The 16,174-nt window shown below is 42.5% G+C and overlaps 1 protein-coding gene across 1 annotated transcript in view; it reads left to right on the top strand.

The window, feature by feature from the left end:
* Stumps (DBB domain-containing protein stumps) overlaps nucleotides 1–15,288 on the top strand; it is a 54,814-nt gene extending 39,526 nt beyond the window's left edge. Inside the window, exons 6-18 of the mRNA XM_078194570.1 lie at nucleotides 8,147–8,306; nucleotides 8,532–8,919; nucleotides 9,296–9,592; nucleotides 9,697–9,832; nucleotides 10,246–10,436; nucleotides 10,855–10,927; nucleotides 11,043–11,351; nucleotides 11,451–11,864; nucleotides 11,962–12,081; nucleotides 12,154–12,248; nucleotides 12,324–12,540; nucleotides 12,756–13,310; nucleotides 14,058–15,288. Of these exons, the coding sequence (XP_078050696.1) occupies nucleotides 8,147–8,306; nucleotides 8,532–8,919; nucleotides 9,296–9,592; nucleotides 9,697–9,832; nucleotides 10,246–10,436; nucleotides 10,855–10,927; nucleotides 11,043–11,351; nucleotides 11,451–11,864; nucleotides 11,962–12,081; nucleotides 12,154–12,248; nucleotides 12,324–12,540; nucleotides 12,756–13,310; nucleotides 14,058–14,074 (2,972 nt within the window). The 3' untranslated portion in view covers nucleotides 14,075–15,288. The remainder of the gene's footprint in view (nucleotides 1–8,146; nucleotides 8,307–8,531; nucleotides 8,920–9,295; nucleotides 9,593–9,696; nucleotides 9,833–10,245; nucleotides 10,437–10,854; nucleotides 10,928–11,042; nucleotides 11,352–11,450; nucleotides 11,865–11,961; nucleotides 12,082–12,153; nucleotides 12,249–12,323; nucleotides 12,541–12,755; nucleotides 13,311–14,057) is intronic.
* Nucleotides 15,289–16,174: the final 886 nt, after the last annotated feature.

The following is a 16,174-nucleotide window of genomic DNA, read 5'->3' as shown; positions in this document are numbered from 1 at the left end:
TTCAGTGTAAATTTTATTGGAAAATGTTTGAAGCCCAAATATTTTTTACAAAAGAGAATATCGCGTTATTTATTTACGGTATACGATATTATATAATGGCTTACGTCACTTAGCGGCCGCAATGTAGAGAAGGACAATCTCAGCAATCAATTTGCGGCTGAATTAAGCGAAATTCCGCAGCGCCAAAATGGCAACGCGATTGTTTACAAATGTGCTCCAGTGTTCCATATATCATTTTAAGGACTGCTAAGGCTGATTACAATAAATATATTCGACATCGGTGTACAACAATAGAGTCGATTAAAAATTATAATCCGTCTGTGACGTTCATTCGTGTCGCCGGCCGCGAACAATTAACAAATGTGTCGCTAATGATCTCGCAATCGATGCTACATTAAACGCGAAAGAAGAGAAAGTATTAACAAATGAAATCTAAGTTAAAATATTGTCAAGTAAAATAAAATTATACATTGTTATGTACACATATTTAAAATGTAAAAGGTTAATCAAGAACTATGAATCCTCTCAATTAAATTCAAGAGAAGAACTTTAAGCATTTATTTCAACAAATATTTATCGAACTCCACAAATATAAATGTCATTCATTCGTCGATTCATTTATTCGTTATTTTCAAATCAATGCAAAATTTGATCTCTCCAGCGTCTATCTCTAATAAATATAGAGAGAAATAAGGAGCCTTGGAAATAAAAATTGTCCTCGTATTAAATTATTATGGACAAAGTAGCGTTGATAAACTGCGATAAAGATCGTACCACGCAAGGTTAAAATGGCGATCCATTAATAGATGAAACGAGTGTCACGAAAAAAATGAATGAAAAGTAGATACATACTAACAGGCGTCCCGGCGCGATTTTAATGAAATGCAACCGGGTAGGGGGATGAATGCAGAGGGGAGGGGAGGAGAGCGTCCCCCGGGTATTATTTATAAAGCGTCCTTCGAGAATTCCACGAGGCAGGCATTTTCGTGCATTCGAAAGCGCGCGTTGTCGTGTCCTGATGCACCCGATGCGCAGGATATGCAGTATGCTAATCGTATGCGGGCTCCCTCGGCGCTTGCCACGCGGCGAATACAAATGGGGCCCAGCTGCCGCCATCTTTGCCGCTTCCTAGCCTCTTCTCGTCTTCGTGCCGTCGTTCAAATCTAAATATTTTCTCTACGGGCGTGTTCCGTTCGTAACATCTTACTACGAACGCCACCGTCGCCAGCCTAGGCGACGCACACACGCCCAAGGAACATTCAGAAATCGATGATTATTATTAACCGTCCACTTCTGCGAACGCTCCCTCGGCGCGGATATAAATTTATACGGTAACGGCCAATGATTTTCCTTCTAACCGTCTTTTTGCCAACTGCGATTAGCAGAGCGCAGATCTCTATGCATTTGTCAATGGAGATGACTAAAATAGGAAGGAATAACCATAGATCGATGACCTTAATTCACTGTTCCTACGAGAAATTTATCGGTCGATGAAAGAGATACATTTTCTTTTAACACTTTGACAGTCGCGTTAAAAATCTGAAAGATTTCATGGCATTGAAGTATTTATTTCAATTAAATTGGAATTGGAAAGGAAAGTTTCGCGATGTAAATTATTTTCTCAGTATATTTACTTACTTAAATCTTAATAAAATGTAGAAATTATACTGGTTAATCATTCTAAGATAACCACTATGTATAACCACAATAAGTTAATAATAATACAATATAATACTCACCCTTGTAATGAATACAATAATGATATAATTTATTAGCAATATAAATAGGGTAAATTTAAATAATATAATTATCAAACTATTTTCAAGAAACCGTGCCATATTTATATTTGCAATATTAGTAATAAAATATCAACCATAGTTCCTTTATGTTTTCCGGGCTCGCGCTTCTCGGAGGATACCGCGAAAAACGCCGAGATCGATTAAAAAGGAGCACGAAGCCGTTTCCAAGTACGCAGAACTGTTGCGATGGCACGTCCCGCGAACGAAATCCAAAACAAACGGAGCCCCAGGCGGTGGCCAATTGAAATTCGCCGCTCGTCCAGCTTAATTATGGGCATCGTTTGATTTCTGAGTCTGTACGTGAAAACAATGACGCGAACGACCGGCGGTGGGGCGACTCGAATTCGACGATGGGCATTCCTACCGTGTCCAGTCCCGCGTCGAGGATCGATCAGTCGTCGAGGATCGATCGGACGCGACGTTTTGAATTTTCTGCTCGCCCGGTTGCCCCGCGGCCTGCCCCATTCGCGAGAACGAGTGAACATGTAGATCGTTCCTGAACGGAAGAAAGAGGACCGCAGGATCGTCTCTCTCTCTCTCTCTCACGAGGTGCGAACACGCGAATAAATCGCGGCGCGCAAGGATGGTCGAGAAGTTTGTCCCGCAGAAAAATATGGCGAACACGTGCGAAACGCCACGTTCCCGGCGACGGAACCGGCCGAACTTTTTGGATTTGTCGAACGTCACCAGTGAGTGCCTCGTTTTATTCCGAATTTATGCCCATTTCTTTGTCGCTTCGTCTTCTCCGCGGGCACGGTTTTTCTTCTTCGCGAACCGTGGAATAAAAACGGTGAACGCGTAGCGCCGCTCGCCGAAATATGTTCGCCGATCTGGACTTTAATCCCCCGCTTAATTTTCCTTGTTTAATGCGTTTTTACGCGACATGGTGGATTCGTGCAACCACGTTCTCCGTGTTTTAAAGCGACGATAAAAACGATGCTGTTTCGTATTAAAAGTCGCGAATGAATGCGGCACCAGCGGCGACTCGTTGAAAATTCCACTTCTATAAATACACAGTGTCTAGTTTATTAAAGCGATTCTTTTTTATTTTCACGGTAAATTGCAGGGATTCCGACCGCGGAATTTTCTTTCGGCAAAGTCGACCACGTGGAACGTTCGTGCGGAGTTGTGTTTCAAATAATTATGGTCGCTTTAAATGTATACAAGGCCCGTGTGCCCGCGATTAGTATTCCGCGCGCAGTGGACGGTGGTCGTCGTCGTCGTTCCATTTCGCAAATACAATTTTCCAGCGCGTTTCCTGTCGACCGGGCTAGAACCGTATCGCGAAGAGCGCGGATAACGGCTCGCAGCTCGATTAGCTGCCGACTATTAATTCGGTATAGGGCCGGATGCGGCCGAAAACGGAAGCCACGCGCGTCACGTAGCGGCCGCAGGAGCCGGCAAGATGGACGCCCGAGACCAAACACGGAACGGAGGATTTCTGTCGCCTCTCTGTCGCGACATTTTCCAATTCGAGTGTCCCTTTGCCGTCTTCGTAACGCGGATTTCAATTCGTTGTTAAATGCATCGCGCAACGACATTTGTTAACAGGAATACTAATATTCCGTCGCCATGAAATGACCACGAGACAATACCTAATAACAGACCATTTCGTTTTTGTTTATACTTATAAATTCACATTTTTATTCTGTATATTCCTAGCTAGAAAACGATTTGCTACTACGAGTAGATTTTTAATTTTTAGACGGTGGACATTTTTTAGCATTTATTGCAGCCATGTGTATATTCAAATCATTACGATTAACCCTTCGTTGCATGATTTTTCCTATTTTTTTAAAATAAATCAGGTTGATGTAATTAATGCTCTAGATTAAAGGAAAAATATTTAAAAAAATCCTGGTATAAATAAGAATTTGAATTATTTAAAAAACAGTATGATGGAAATTTACATCATTATGCATTGTTACATATATAGCTCAGTACTAAATAAATCAAAAGATATTGTTTACTTATTCTCCTTTATTCTAAATGATAATTTAAAAAACAATTATTATTTTTATTCAAGCACAAATTAACTCCACATTTATTACACGAAATTGTGGAATAGCCTTTACATTTGGGAATTTTACACAAACAGTGGAATGACAAGTTCTAGGCTTGTTAATTGACAGTGACGTTTGCTATTTTTTGACAACTGCGTTTTGCTGTACGCAATAGTCATTTATAAAGTTGCCAGCAACAACAAATTTAAAGTTTACAGTTTTTGAGTACCTTTTTTTCTTCACTAAATGTTATGATTGAAATTTCCATCATCATGCAAAGAAGGGTTAATCTTTATTTAACCTTTTAGATACGGCAGGATTTTGCGCAAATAAAGTTTTTCGTAACTAAATTACGATTTTTCTCTTAATATATATTTTTTCCGGATATCTATATATAGTACTAATAACATATATTCTTTTCTTAATATATTGTATATACACACACTTTCACTTTAATCGTTTGCTTTAATAAATAATAAAACAATTGATGAAAGCACGAGCCATTCGCGAAAGCCACTATAGTGGCGCGTAGTATCTAAAAGTTTAAACACTTCCTTCGAACCGCGTTACGTATTTTCTATATTTTGTGGCAACGCAACCGAGCGCTTCGCAACAAATCTCAAACAGATGTGTTTACCCGGGGATAGCGCGGAGATCGAAATCGTGTGGCGGAATTATGGACGGAGAAGAGAGGTTCACGATCTTTTTGGGGTGCACGGCTCCGAGAATAACCGGTAACGGGGTAAACTCTCATTTGCTCCCCCGATATTCTGTTCGTCCACGGTTTCTCCGTTGAAAACCGCGAGAACAAATAAACGCGTCGTTAAGAATAGAAGAAGACTTGTAGCCGAAGGGTGCGTTTCCGCGTTCGTAACACGTGGTTCCCATCCGAGGAACGGGCTGACGAAAACGTTCCTTCTGTCCAAATGGGAATAGTTCTTTCGTTTAGGCGTCACAACAGACGCGGACGAACCGTTTTGTAACTGGACCAGAGGCTCCGGTCACGTTCTACAATTTTAACCCTTGCATTAAGGAGCACCGGGCCCGTTTGGACTCAGAGATAGAAACACTTGAATGAAAATTCTAATTTCGTGGCAATTATAAAGGGTGCGCCATCTCGAGCTTGTAATTCTCATGTAAATCTCGTAAACCTCATGATGTCATAGATCGGTTCCTTTGAATTTATCGAAACAATCTCGTCATTCTATTGCAATCTAATTTACCCTATCTTAAAGTGGACACTTTCAGCTTTAATTTCAACTAAATTACATAAAAATAGCCCCACGAGAACGTATCTGAAAATTGACCTAAACCATCGTCTCTTCGTGCAATCATCCTTGCCTTTTCCTAGGTGTCGGAGAACGGACTTGTTACACAACCGAACAGTTCGAAGTGTACGGTAATAATAGGACGGGTCCAACAGGTGTTCAAACATTCGCAGACAGAACGGTCTGTTATCGCGTCGAACGTTGCGACGGGTGGCTCGTTCGAAGGAGCAACGTCTCCGGCGATAACCGAGGTTTTCGGAACGGGTCTTGAATGGCAGTCGATAATGGTGGCGACTTCATTAAAGCGAAAAAAGAAGGAGCACGACTGCTTTCCGGTTATTTTCGGCCCGGAGGGATCGTGAACCCCCCCGGTGTATTCAGTCCGGCGTCGGTTAGATATCGATATCGCCGACACAAAAGCCTCCGTTGTCCGAGAATGCGCACGGTTACGGAAAACGCGGGCGACCCCATTAATTACGCCATTGTGCTCCCGATAAACTTACGGAGAACGGTCCACGCCGCATCCGGACGCGTAAACGAACGATTCGATTCTTTTTTCGCGCCTCTCGAGACGCTTCAAGGTTAGCGAGAAACGGCGACCACTTTGTTTCGGGGGTCGGTGACCTTTTTCGTGCTTCCGGTATCGACATCTTTAAACTTATTAATCTTAGTATGTTTAAGGGTGGGTCAAAATGTGTTACAGAATTTTAAAATGTATTTTTGCTTTAAGAATGTGTTTTCTTATACATTTTTTATATTTTATTTTTGCAATAATTGGTACTTAAATAAACTATGGATTAGTAATATATAAATTAGTATACCTCGAACAGAAGAACGTTGTCATTTAGGCGTGTCAGTCATATCAGATTTGCCTGCAGAGTTTTCAAATTTATTATAATTTAAAATCCATTTTATTTCTGCAGAATCAAGTGCATTATAAAGTTTTGTGTTTTTATTTAACCCTCTGCAATCGAAGTCATCTTAACACCAAATCTAATAATACAAACGTGATATATCAATTTTGAATCACGTATTAGAGTTGAGTTTAATACATACTATTAATAAAAATTACTTTAATAAATACGTTTCTCCAAATTATAAAAATATAATAGCATGCTTCTATAATCTTTTCGTTGAATTTCAATAAACAAGTAAAATAAAAAATTCAATCTAATAAAGACTTTCTCATCTTCCACATAATATGATTTAATCGCGAAGCCATAATGCTATTATTTTCACCGGGCTGAATCATGTTACTGAAAAAGAGGAAACATATTCCATACCATCCTTTAATTGATAAAGTTTTAATCGAAAAAGTATCCAAGTTATTCCCATAGCCAATTATAATTCTTTCCATCTCTTTCATTCCAAATACAATACTTTTCAAGCTGACTCCTTACCCGCGTATTTCGTATGAAACGTTATTTTTTAAGAAAGCAACAACCGTGTTACACAGGGTATTTCACGAGATGACAAAGTATCCGTCCGTTCGAATGAAATTACACGTCAAGTCCAGGTCAGAGGGACCGCTGAGTAAATTTAATCCGGCCTCAGCCGGTTGAAAACGAATCCTCCATATTCCGTATTCTGTCTCCGTCGTTTCCGACTTTCGAAACTCGAAAGCTCGGCCGGGGCTCGCTGGAATCGCGAGGACCCGTGGAAAATTGTTCGCGCGCGATAGCCGCGGGGAAAGACGAGAGAATTCCATTAAAAATTGCTGGAACGTTCGAAGAAAAGATTTTTTTATTCTCGGAGGATCGTCGGGAGATGAAGCCGAGATTGCAATTCCGGAATCGGTGAATTAACCCTTTGCAATCGGAGCCATTTTAACACGATATCCAAAATAATGCATTTTATACCTTCAAAATGGAATTTTCTTAAAAAATGGCACAGTTTCTTAAATAATAACAATTTGATAATACAAAATTATTATATCAATTTTAAGTCACGTCTTAAAGTAATTTTAACTCGAAATCCAAAATATTTTTCCAAACTTATAGCGTTTCAATTTTACATAACCTATATGTATTTTGGAACTGAATTTTGCGACTCGTGCAACGATTAACAGGCTCTTAAGAATTTTTTTAATGTAAACTTAATAAAAATGATTTTAAAATGGTATGAAGTGGCGCGATCATTTTCAGCGGTGTCTCGGAATCGTCGCACGACCGCAAAGGGTTAAAGCGTGTCGCGGAAGAAATGCCTCCGCGTAATTCGTACGTTCTAACGATGCCACATTCTCGAATAACGAGGAACAAACGCATTAAAAGACCATTATTTTATTAGTCTGGCCGGGGAGGGGTACGGTCGCGTGTCCCGCGTCCCATTAAATGAAATTGAACGCTGCTCCCCTTATGGGGAAAACTAAAGCAAGGTGTGTCTTGCCGGTAATACGGTAATAGCTCGCGGAAATTAAGCGTGGGGCATTAATTAAAACATCGTGGACCTCCGTCGGCTAAACAGAAAGAAAGGGCATCGATCTGTTCACGGTCGATGCAGCCCGCCCCTGCTGCACACACACACACACACACATACACGGCTTTCTCAGTGCAGGTCTGCTGCAACGATCTCGATTAACTTACGGGGCCGTTCGGGCGAAAATCAACTGCCAGTGATTTTTTAAATAATATTTTGAAAGTATGCATTTTTATAGCATTTTTCACGGCGATTCGAATCGAAAATTCTTTTGCCAAATGATTTTTTTAAAAACATTATTATTGTTCGAGTTATTTTAATTTCAGTGATAATTACTGGCGATTATTAATGAATAATTTGTGGTAGATAATAAATAATCGTTGCAGTGCTGAGAAGTATCACAAGAATTAAAATAACTCGAATAGTAAGTAAGTTTTCTAGCTAAAAAACACTTTAATAAACTTATTTAATCAGATTTGAAAATTAATTTTCATACTAATCTATTACATTTTCCTAATTTTATTAGGATCTGTAAAACGTAAAAGTCTTGAAAAAGTAATTCAGGTTATGTAGTTTAAGTTTTTGATTATATTTTTTATTTTTGTATAGCGTTTGACATTGTTAATGCAGCAAGTTTTCAACGTGAGAACAATTTTCACAGGATCGCGTTCAGCGACAGGTGTGTCGAAGATCGATTCGCACCCTGAAGACGACGTGCTCTTCGTGTCCAGCAAGGACAGCGAAATCTCGAGCCTGTGGGTGAATTATCTGACTGCCTGTTTCGAGCAGATCAGTAGACAGCAGGGCCGGCCGCCATTCAAGTAATTATTATACATTTTAATAATGTTCCCAATCCAACAAGCAATTGGCGTTTAATTTTTCTCAGACGTGGATTTTTCAAAATTATAAAAATACCCCCTGGAAGAACTGCAAACGTATACGTATTGCCACCCTCCAAAGATTAAAAGCCGAATTCGACTATATCAGACAGCAGTCGGCCATTTTGTATTACAGAGACAATACTAATCGGCTACAAATCGTTTCAGAGTGCGTCACGTCACCGTCGAGGAAACGCTTCCCTCGGGAACCGAGGACAGGATCAGAACAGCTCGTTTACAGATCGTGGTCGTGTGTCCACTGCTGTTGGAACGGGTGCAAAGTCGACCAGAACATGCGACAAGCTTAGCCAGACACCTGGTCAGCGACAAGGTCCTGGCGATGATGTTGGGTGTCCACGACAGCCATATCAGCGACGCCCACAGGTCGATCCTGGTCTCGTACAATCAGTGGAGGAAGTTCTTCGTGAAGGACCAGGACGAGACCTTTGTCGGCGAGCTTTTGGGTGCTGCGGTTGGTATCCTCGGCACGACCCCTCCGCCTGCTCTTAGAAGCGACAAGACCGCGTTCTCTGTCCATCCGAAGAAGGTCAAACTGGTAAGTCGAAGTCCGAAATTTGTCCATTAAATTTCGATAATTTTATTAGGTTTCTTAATTAGTCTGTTCATTGATCTTTAATACTTAGGAAAAGACAAGGAGAATTGGACGAATTTAAAGAGACAATTCAGATCAATTTTCAGATAAGTTTTCGTGAGGTTATTTTTATGTAACTTTATTTTTGTGTATACTTTAAAACAATAATGATAGTTTAAGCTGAAATTGTATAATAACTTCCTGTAATTTCTTAGATGAAAACGCGAACGATACTACACAACCAAACAATTTCAATAGAGACTAAAATATTTTGAGGATTAAATTAAAGAATTCGATCGAAAGATTGGAGATCGGGTAACGAAGGAAAAACGATTTCCAGGGTCACAACAGGATAATAGCTCTATTGAACGACCCTCTGCGGCCGGAGGACAACGTGTCCGTGATCGTGGATCGCTGCGGGGAGGCGATCGATATCGTCCACGTGAAAAGAAGGAACCCGTACGCCCTGCAGTTCTCGATCCCCGAGAGATGCTTGGAGGTGTCGATGCTGGTCGGCGTCAGGATATCGAAGAACGGCTGTCCACTGGGAGTGAGGCAGGTGAAGTGCGAGAGCAGGCTCAGGGAGCTTGATCAGATCCTCCGTGCTCACGACAACCCACTGGAGTTCATGTGTCAGGTAAAGATCGCCACGGTCTAAGCAGTGCCGGCTGCGCGCTAGAGGATCATGCCCGCCGATTGGATCCATCGGAGATTACGATCACGAATTAATTATGCTTGCAGACGTTCGGCTTCAATCCCGGTGACCGCGAGCAGCTGGACAACTGGATGGTCCACGCGTTTCAACGAAACGTGCCGCCGCACTTCAATCTTCTGTCCACCCCCAGCGGAGTGGTTTCCAATCAGAAGGTTCACTCCAGTGAGTTTCCTCGCGTTGCTCTACTTTCCATTACAATACCGACGTACAGCAGCGGACAAAAGAACTGTGTTTCGGGCGAGAGCCTTGTCGAAATGTTCCCACGATGTAGAGACACTCGAAGATGACAAAAAGATGGGAAATGTAATTCGTTGAGTGCTCCTCGCTACTGTATGTCTATATTCTGTTCTCCCATCGAACAAAATTGCTTCCTCTAGTTAAACTAAAACTTGCTATATTTTGTGTCGATTGCACGCACAGGAAGACTCGTAGGTAAGGTCATTTCTTCCGTTTCAAGAACTGAGTCTCCTCTTTGCTTGTATGATAGCCTAAATAGCATCTTAAATGTTTGTGCTAGTAAAAAAGAGCAAATGTAATCATTTTTATTAAATGGTAATAATTTGATGGTGATCCAGGCCCCGAAGAGAACCCAACGTTGCTGCACTTCGCCGCCCGTTTCGGCCTCGAGAGGTTGGCCTGGCAGCTACTGGAGTGTCCAGGCGGCGACATAGCATGCGACCTGAGGAACGTGACGGAGCTAACGCCGGCGGATCTCGCCGACCAAGCCGGACACGTGAGACTGGCGCACCAGCTTCGTGGCTACATGGTACAAAAACATCGCCTTTAAACCGACGTCACAGATTAGGTCCCATGGAACCGGTACTTCCGCGATATTTCTCTTTTCCTAATCGCCACTACTCGCTTCGACTGCGCTTTACCTCACCGCTAGACTACTTATCAAGATCGGACCTACCGTGCAATAATCGAGTAACGGCACACCCGGCCGAGGTGGCTTCGCGCATTTCGCACCCATGGAGAAAACAGCAAGCAACGGCTCACCTCAAGACCAAGCGCATCAACTTACACTTTAATTCGGCTGACTGAACTCTCCCTCTCTCGCTGTCGACTAACTTCTTACGATCGTTTTCGAGTCACGTGCTCTGTCTGGACACGTACGGCGTTCATCGAACTAACTGGTGTTTCGCTTCTGTGTTGCATGTTTCGGGCTCGGCCTTGAATCGCAGCAAATGAACGAGTTCACCAACATGTACAGCTACCTGAAGGTAATCAGCGAGACGACCACAGATCAAGCAGCGAGTGAGTATCATTCTACCATTGACTAGAATTCAACGGTCCATATAAGGGTAGAAGTGTAGTAGTGTCGCAGATGTCACGTTTTAAGCATCAGGTTTGTAAAATCGGCTAATTCTAGGCGCGGATCCATCGTCGACCAACCCAAGCAACGAGGCTAGCAACGATAAAGAAGATTACTGTCGTCCACGACCACTGAGCGAGGCTTATTCAGTGCCACCGGCCGCAAGACCAATAACGTCTCTAATCTTGCCAGGCCAATTACCAGTAACCCCTAGCCCGACCACCACTAACCCCATTGAGGCTAATTACTCGATCGTACCGGCACCGACACCGGTCCTCGTCAGTCCCTCGACACCAACGGCGCCGGCCAACACGCCGAACGGTCTGGAACTGCCTCTTCAAGGCTACATGAAGATGCACCCAGCCGGTGAGACCGTCTTCCCTTTCACGTTGAACTTTTCAACATTACGACATCGTTACTTTTTCTTAAAAAATTCGGTTACCAATGGAATTTTGATGTTTCTAGGACCCAAAACGCCCACGTCGAACATAGCGAGTCAGCAGCCATCGCGGACAGCGACGCCGACGCAAGGTCGCCACGACTCTCACGCCCGAGAGGAAAATAGTCACTCCTCTTGCTCCTATGGCAGGACCGCCTCGAACTCGAGCGGAAAGTCCAGGGAGCCATCCGGTCCTCAGGACGAGCTTCTGGAGATCATAAACGACTTCAAGAACAACGTGTTCACGATCAACGAGGTCGAGAGGCTCGTGGAGAACTGGAGGAACCGGAACGACGTTCAGCAGAGCTTCAAGGACAAGCAGAGGCAGCTGACAGCGATGAGGGAGGAGTACGAGAGGATACAGAAGAGGTTGAAGGATGAGATGAAGGCGCCGACCCCCTTCGACAGGATCAGGAAGTTCTTCTCCAAGGGGAAGAAAGGTGAGCGATGGAGGAAGATAAAAGCGAACAGTGAAGATGATTTTAAGATAAAGATTGTTAAAGAACAAATTGTAACTCGGGCGTTTGTTTTGGACAGATTCGAAGGACTCTGCGAGCGGAAGCGACGATTCTTCTGCAGCCAGCAAAGCGGAGAATATCAACGGCGGATTGGCCGATCGCAGACCAGTTAGCAGTCTGAGCCTTCGTAGCGTGTCAAGTATGTGGCTATTGTTTATCGATGGTAAAACAGTGTAACATGGATTTCTAATCTACGTTTCTGTTTCCTCAGGTTCGTCTTCGTCTGGTAGAATGAGCACCGCCAGCGGATGCAGCGGGGCCAGTCTGGGTGATAGCGGAACTCATTCGGACACGGAAGATAGAAGAGTATGTACCAAAATCAGAAATTGATTTTTCTACATTTGTTTAAATGAATATCAATCATGTTTGATGTCATTGCAGTTACAAAACGCAAGGGAGGACAAACCGGGAGTAATGTCTTACGAGATACCGCCAGCCCCGAAACCCTTTGCTGGCAGATATTCACCTGCACTTAGGTATTCTCCGTCGCCTAGGTCCTCCACCGGAAACGACCTCGACCTCAGACCTCAGTTACCGTCGAAGGCAGAGGACACCGAATACTACATCGCCTTTCCTCCTTCGGGATTGCCCATTCATTGTACGAATTGTTCTCATTCATTGCAGTAATCAATTTTTAACACTAAAGCTACCGATCACTAATAATAATACATGCTGCTTTGTATCGATGAAAAGGTTATGTCAAGATATTATGATATATTATGTTACATAACCTAATTTTTCAACCTTTTCGTTAAGTATATTACTTCAATTTTATAAAATCTTTGAGATTGAAAAATTCCCATTTCGCCACAGCGTTCAAGCCGGACCACACCATGAAGGAACCAAAGACCCCCAGCTCCCCGTGCGACCACCCTAAATACCTAGAGATGCTCCACGGCTCGTCACCAACGAGTGCGGACACCCCGGACACGGATCCTCCGAGACATCCTGGCAACAGTTATGCCAACGTCGAGCCAGGCGCGACGAATCCAGCTCCGGCACCACCTGCAGGCATGTGCATTCCCACGAACTACATGAACGTGACGCCTGGACACGTCACACCGATCCAGGAAGTCCAGAGTCAGCAGAGGCACTCGGGCGAAGTGGCCCAGACCCTTGAGACCACGAAGAACCCGGCCAAGGTTGAAACTCCAAGGACAGAGGACGCCAAGACGCCTGCTGAAAGTCCAGCGATAGACACGGTTGCGAATCAGAGTAACGAGGAGTATGTGGAAACGGATCTGGTGAACGGTTCCTGTGACGTCGACGTCCCTGACGGCGCTAGAATGCCGGATTACATGAATGTGGATCTTTCCCAAGAGCTCAAGATCGCCAAGAAGGCGCCTGCCCCACCTGTACCTCCCAGAGGTGAGAGTTCTTTTCAAAATTCTAAGATGAATGTATTCTCAACGCTTTAAAAATTTAGGCGAATGTTTGGCACCTATTAGTGACCATTAAATATCAAAAATTATATTATTAATAAATAAATGTAATACAGTATTTCGACCATTTCGATATAAATCTGATAAATATTAGTTCCGGTTGAACAATCATACACGATATGTATAAAAATCGCAGTGAAAGGATCAAACTATACGTCAATGTTTAATATACTGCAATGCATCCTTCTAATGCAATCATCGTGCAATAAAGTTTTATAAAAGATCGCGATCATTTGGGTATTACCAGCGTTTCTTCGCCTGGCAAAAAAACGAGCATTCACGAGAACACTGTCGAGGTACTCGGAAACCTTTTGAAAGAAGTCCTTAAGAAGCTCGGAGTGATTCAAAAGACTCATTGAAACCCCGATCGCAAATTGACATTCCAGTGGAACTAATCACACCCGACCGTTCCCTTTTACTCTGTGAATTCACGGAGGTCGGTTACTTAATCGGACTTTCGTCGTCACTATTTCTTGAAACCTTCTCGAGTCGCCTTAAAAGACCGGCTTTTTCCCCGCCAGTAATCTCTTCATTGTACCTTCAACGTTATCCGGGATCTCAAAGCCCTCGTTGATTCCGAGCCAAAGATTTCTTTCGTCAGAATATCGTATTAATGAAATGTATACTTTGAAGACTTTCTATTTAATTTATTTTTTGATATTTTCTATTCCAGGCGCCACGAAGAAGTAAGAAGACGGCCGCCAAAGACGCGCAGACCTTCTCCTATTTTCAGGACAAAGGGCCATCCGCGAAATGTGCCTTCGACGATTGTGTTCTCCGTCGACGAACTCTAAAGTGATCGTGCGACGCCAGTGTTCTTCGTAATTGTTAGTATTAATAGCGTGTAAATGTAAATCCGTGTAAAAACGATCGTTCACGAACGGAGGCGATAAAATAGTCTCTCATTGATATTCCGCGCACGATTCTAATCCTCCGGCTCTTTCATGTACATTGCTTTTTTTTTCCTTCGCGTTGTCTTCTCTTCACTTTCGTTCGAATACTCGAAGAGGCGTGACTTAATCTTTGAAATTCTAATGTTAATAACGCTGGCACGCGTCTAGAACGTTTATCGAGAATTATCTTATCCGTTCGTCGTACAACGACGAACAGGAATATCGATTAGAATTATTATTATTATTATTATGAAAAACGTCCGAGAGTTCCAGTTAAGTTTCATTTAGTTTACACGCGTTTCGAAGCGTAGAAGTTGCAATAATTTTTGACGTTTCCGAGATTCCTGCGACGAATCCGAACTCGGCTGGAGTTATCTTACATATACGATATCACAATTTAGATAATCGTTAGCTGAATATTCGCACCTATTTTGTAATACGTCGATTTCAAGGATTCGAATATCCTCGGAGGCTGTACATCCTCCAGATCGTTGGACGATGGCTACTTGTAATTTGACTATACTCGTTAGGCTAAGCGAAAAGGTGATCAAGAACATTCGAGGCCCGAAATTAACCACTAAGTTGTACATTAGTTAATTAGTCGATTAATTTGGATCTCGATCCAACTTGAAATACAATGCTAGCGAGCGCCAAATCAAAGTTTCGTCGTTTTGGTTGTAAAGCCAAAAATGAAATTCTGTACATATATATACGTTCTCCTTCTGTCCTGTAATCGCAAAAATGATTGTTTTCTTTGAAATATTAATTGTAAGTATATCCACGACGCCGAAAGACTGTAAAGAAAAATGGCGCAGCGTGGCCGACCACCTATTATCGTTGTACAGGCGCCGAAACGTCTCGGCTATAATTGTCGCATAGTATGATCACGCGTCTCAAGTACCAAGAATGCATTTAAACAGTTTAATTGTAATTTGTAACATGTTAAACTATAGCCATTTCGCGTAATTTTTTACCGGATCCGTCGGGTCCCTCCTTTTCTATTTATGTTAATGTACCAATAAAGAATGAAATCGCAGAACGTTTATTGTTAAGCTATACCGAGAGAACTGTGGAGAAAGAACTATAATCCGTTAATTAATTTCACGAGAATTTCGGGTGAACGGAAACTCAATACTGCAAGATCTCTCTCAATATTCGCTCACGGAATTCAGCCCACTTCAGCATAGATGGGAATTTAATCTCTCGCTTCTCGGAATAACGGCGTAATCAAAATATAAGACGACGATGATTACTTTAAGTATTCTAGTGATCATTTTACGTGTCGTGTTTTGTACACTGTAAAAAAATACGACGAATCGAAAATCTCGTCGCGTTCGATTTCTAAGGATTTCGTGCAAAAAATATTGCTTCGCTCGACATGGCATATACCGGTTGACCTCGGAAATCGATGCATCCGAACAATTATGTAACGAGCTTGGCTACTTATGCAGATCTGAGGCACCGCGAGAAGAAAAAATGTTGTGCGTGAAAGCGAATATTTTTCAGTCGAAGTCTTTTATTTGGTCATTGTTCTAACAAATGTTCGGTATACTTCCTTTTGCAATTCAATTCGCTCAAGCACGCTTCCACTGTGACCAATATAATAACTTATTACATTTTCATAAATCAATTCAATGTGCCACGATAAAAAAGAAACCTGCCGTTTCCGACAATCGAAGAAGGCAAACATTTCTTCGATATTTTTCATACAACAAAACGCGGCGACGTTTAACGTCGAATGATGTCACGACAGTTTGCGCGATGACGGCACTGAATAAAACATGACGATTGGATATTCATCGCCATCGCTGAACTGTCTCTCGTAGCGTCCGGTAGGAAAAACCAGTCACTGGCAAACATTCGAAAAATTCGTGCCTCGCTACAAATTGAACAATGC

Source organism: Augochlora pura, chromosome 11 (assembly GCF_028453695.1).
Source record: "Augochlora pura isolate Apur16 chromosome 11, APUR_v2.2.1, whole genome shotgun sequence".
Classification (NCBI taxonomy): Eukaryota; Metazoa; Arthropoda; class Insecta; order Hymenoptera; family Halictidae; genus Augochlora; species Augochlora pura.
This window is presented reverse-complemented; position numbering and strand designations above follow the sequence as displayed.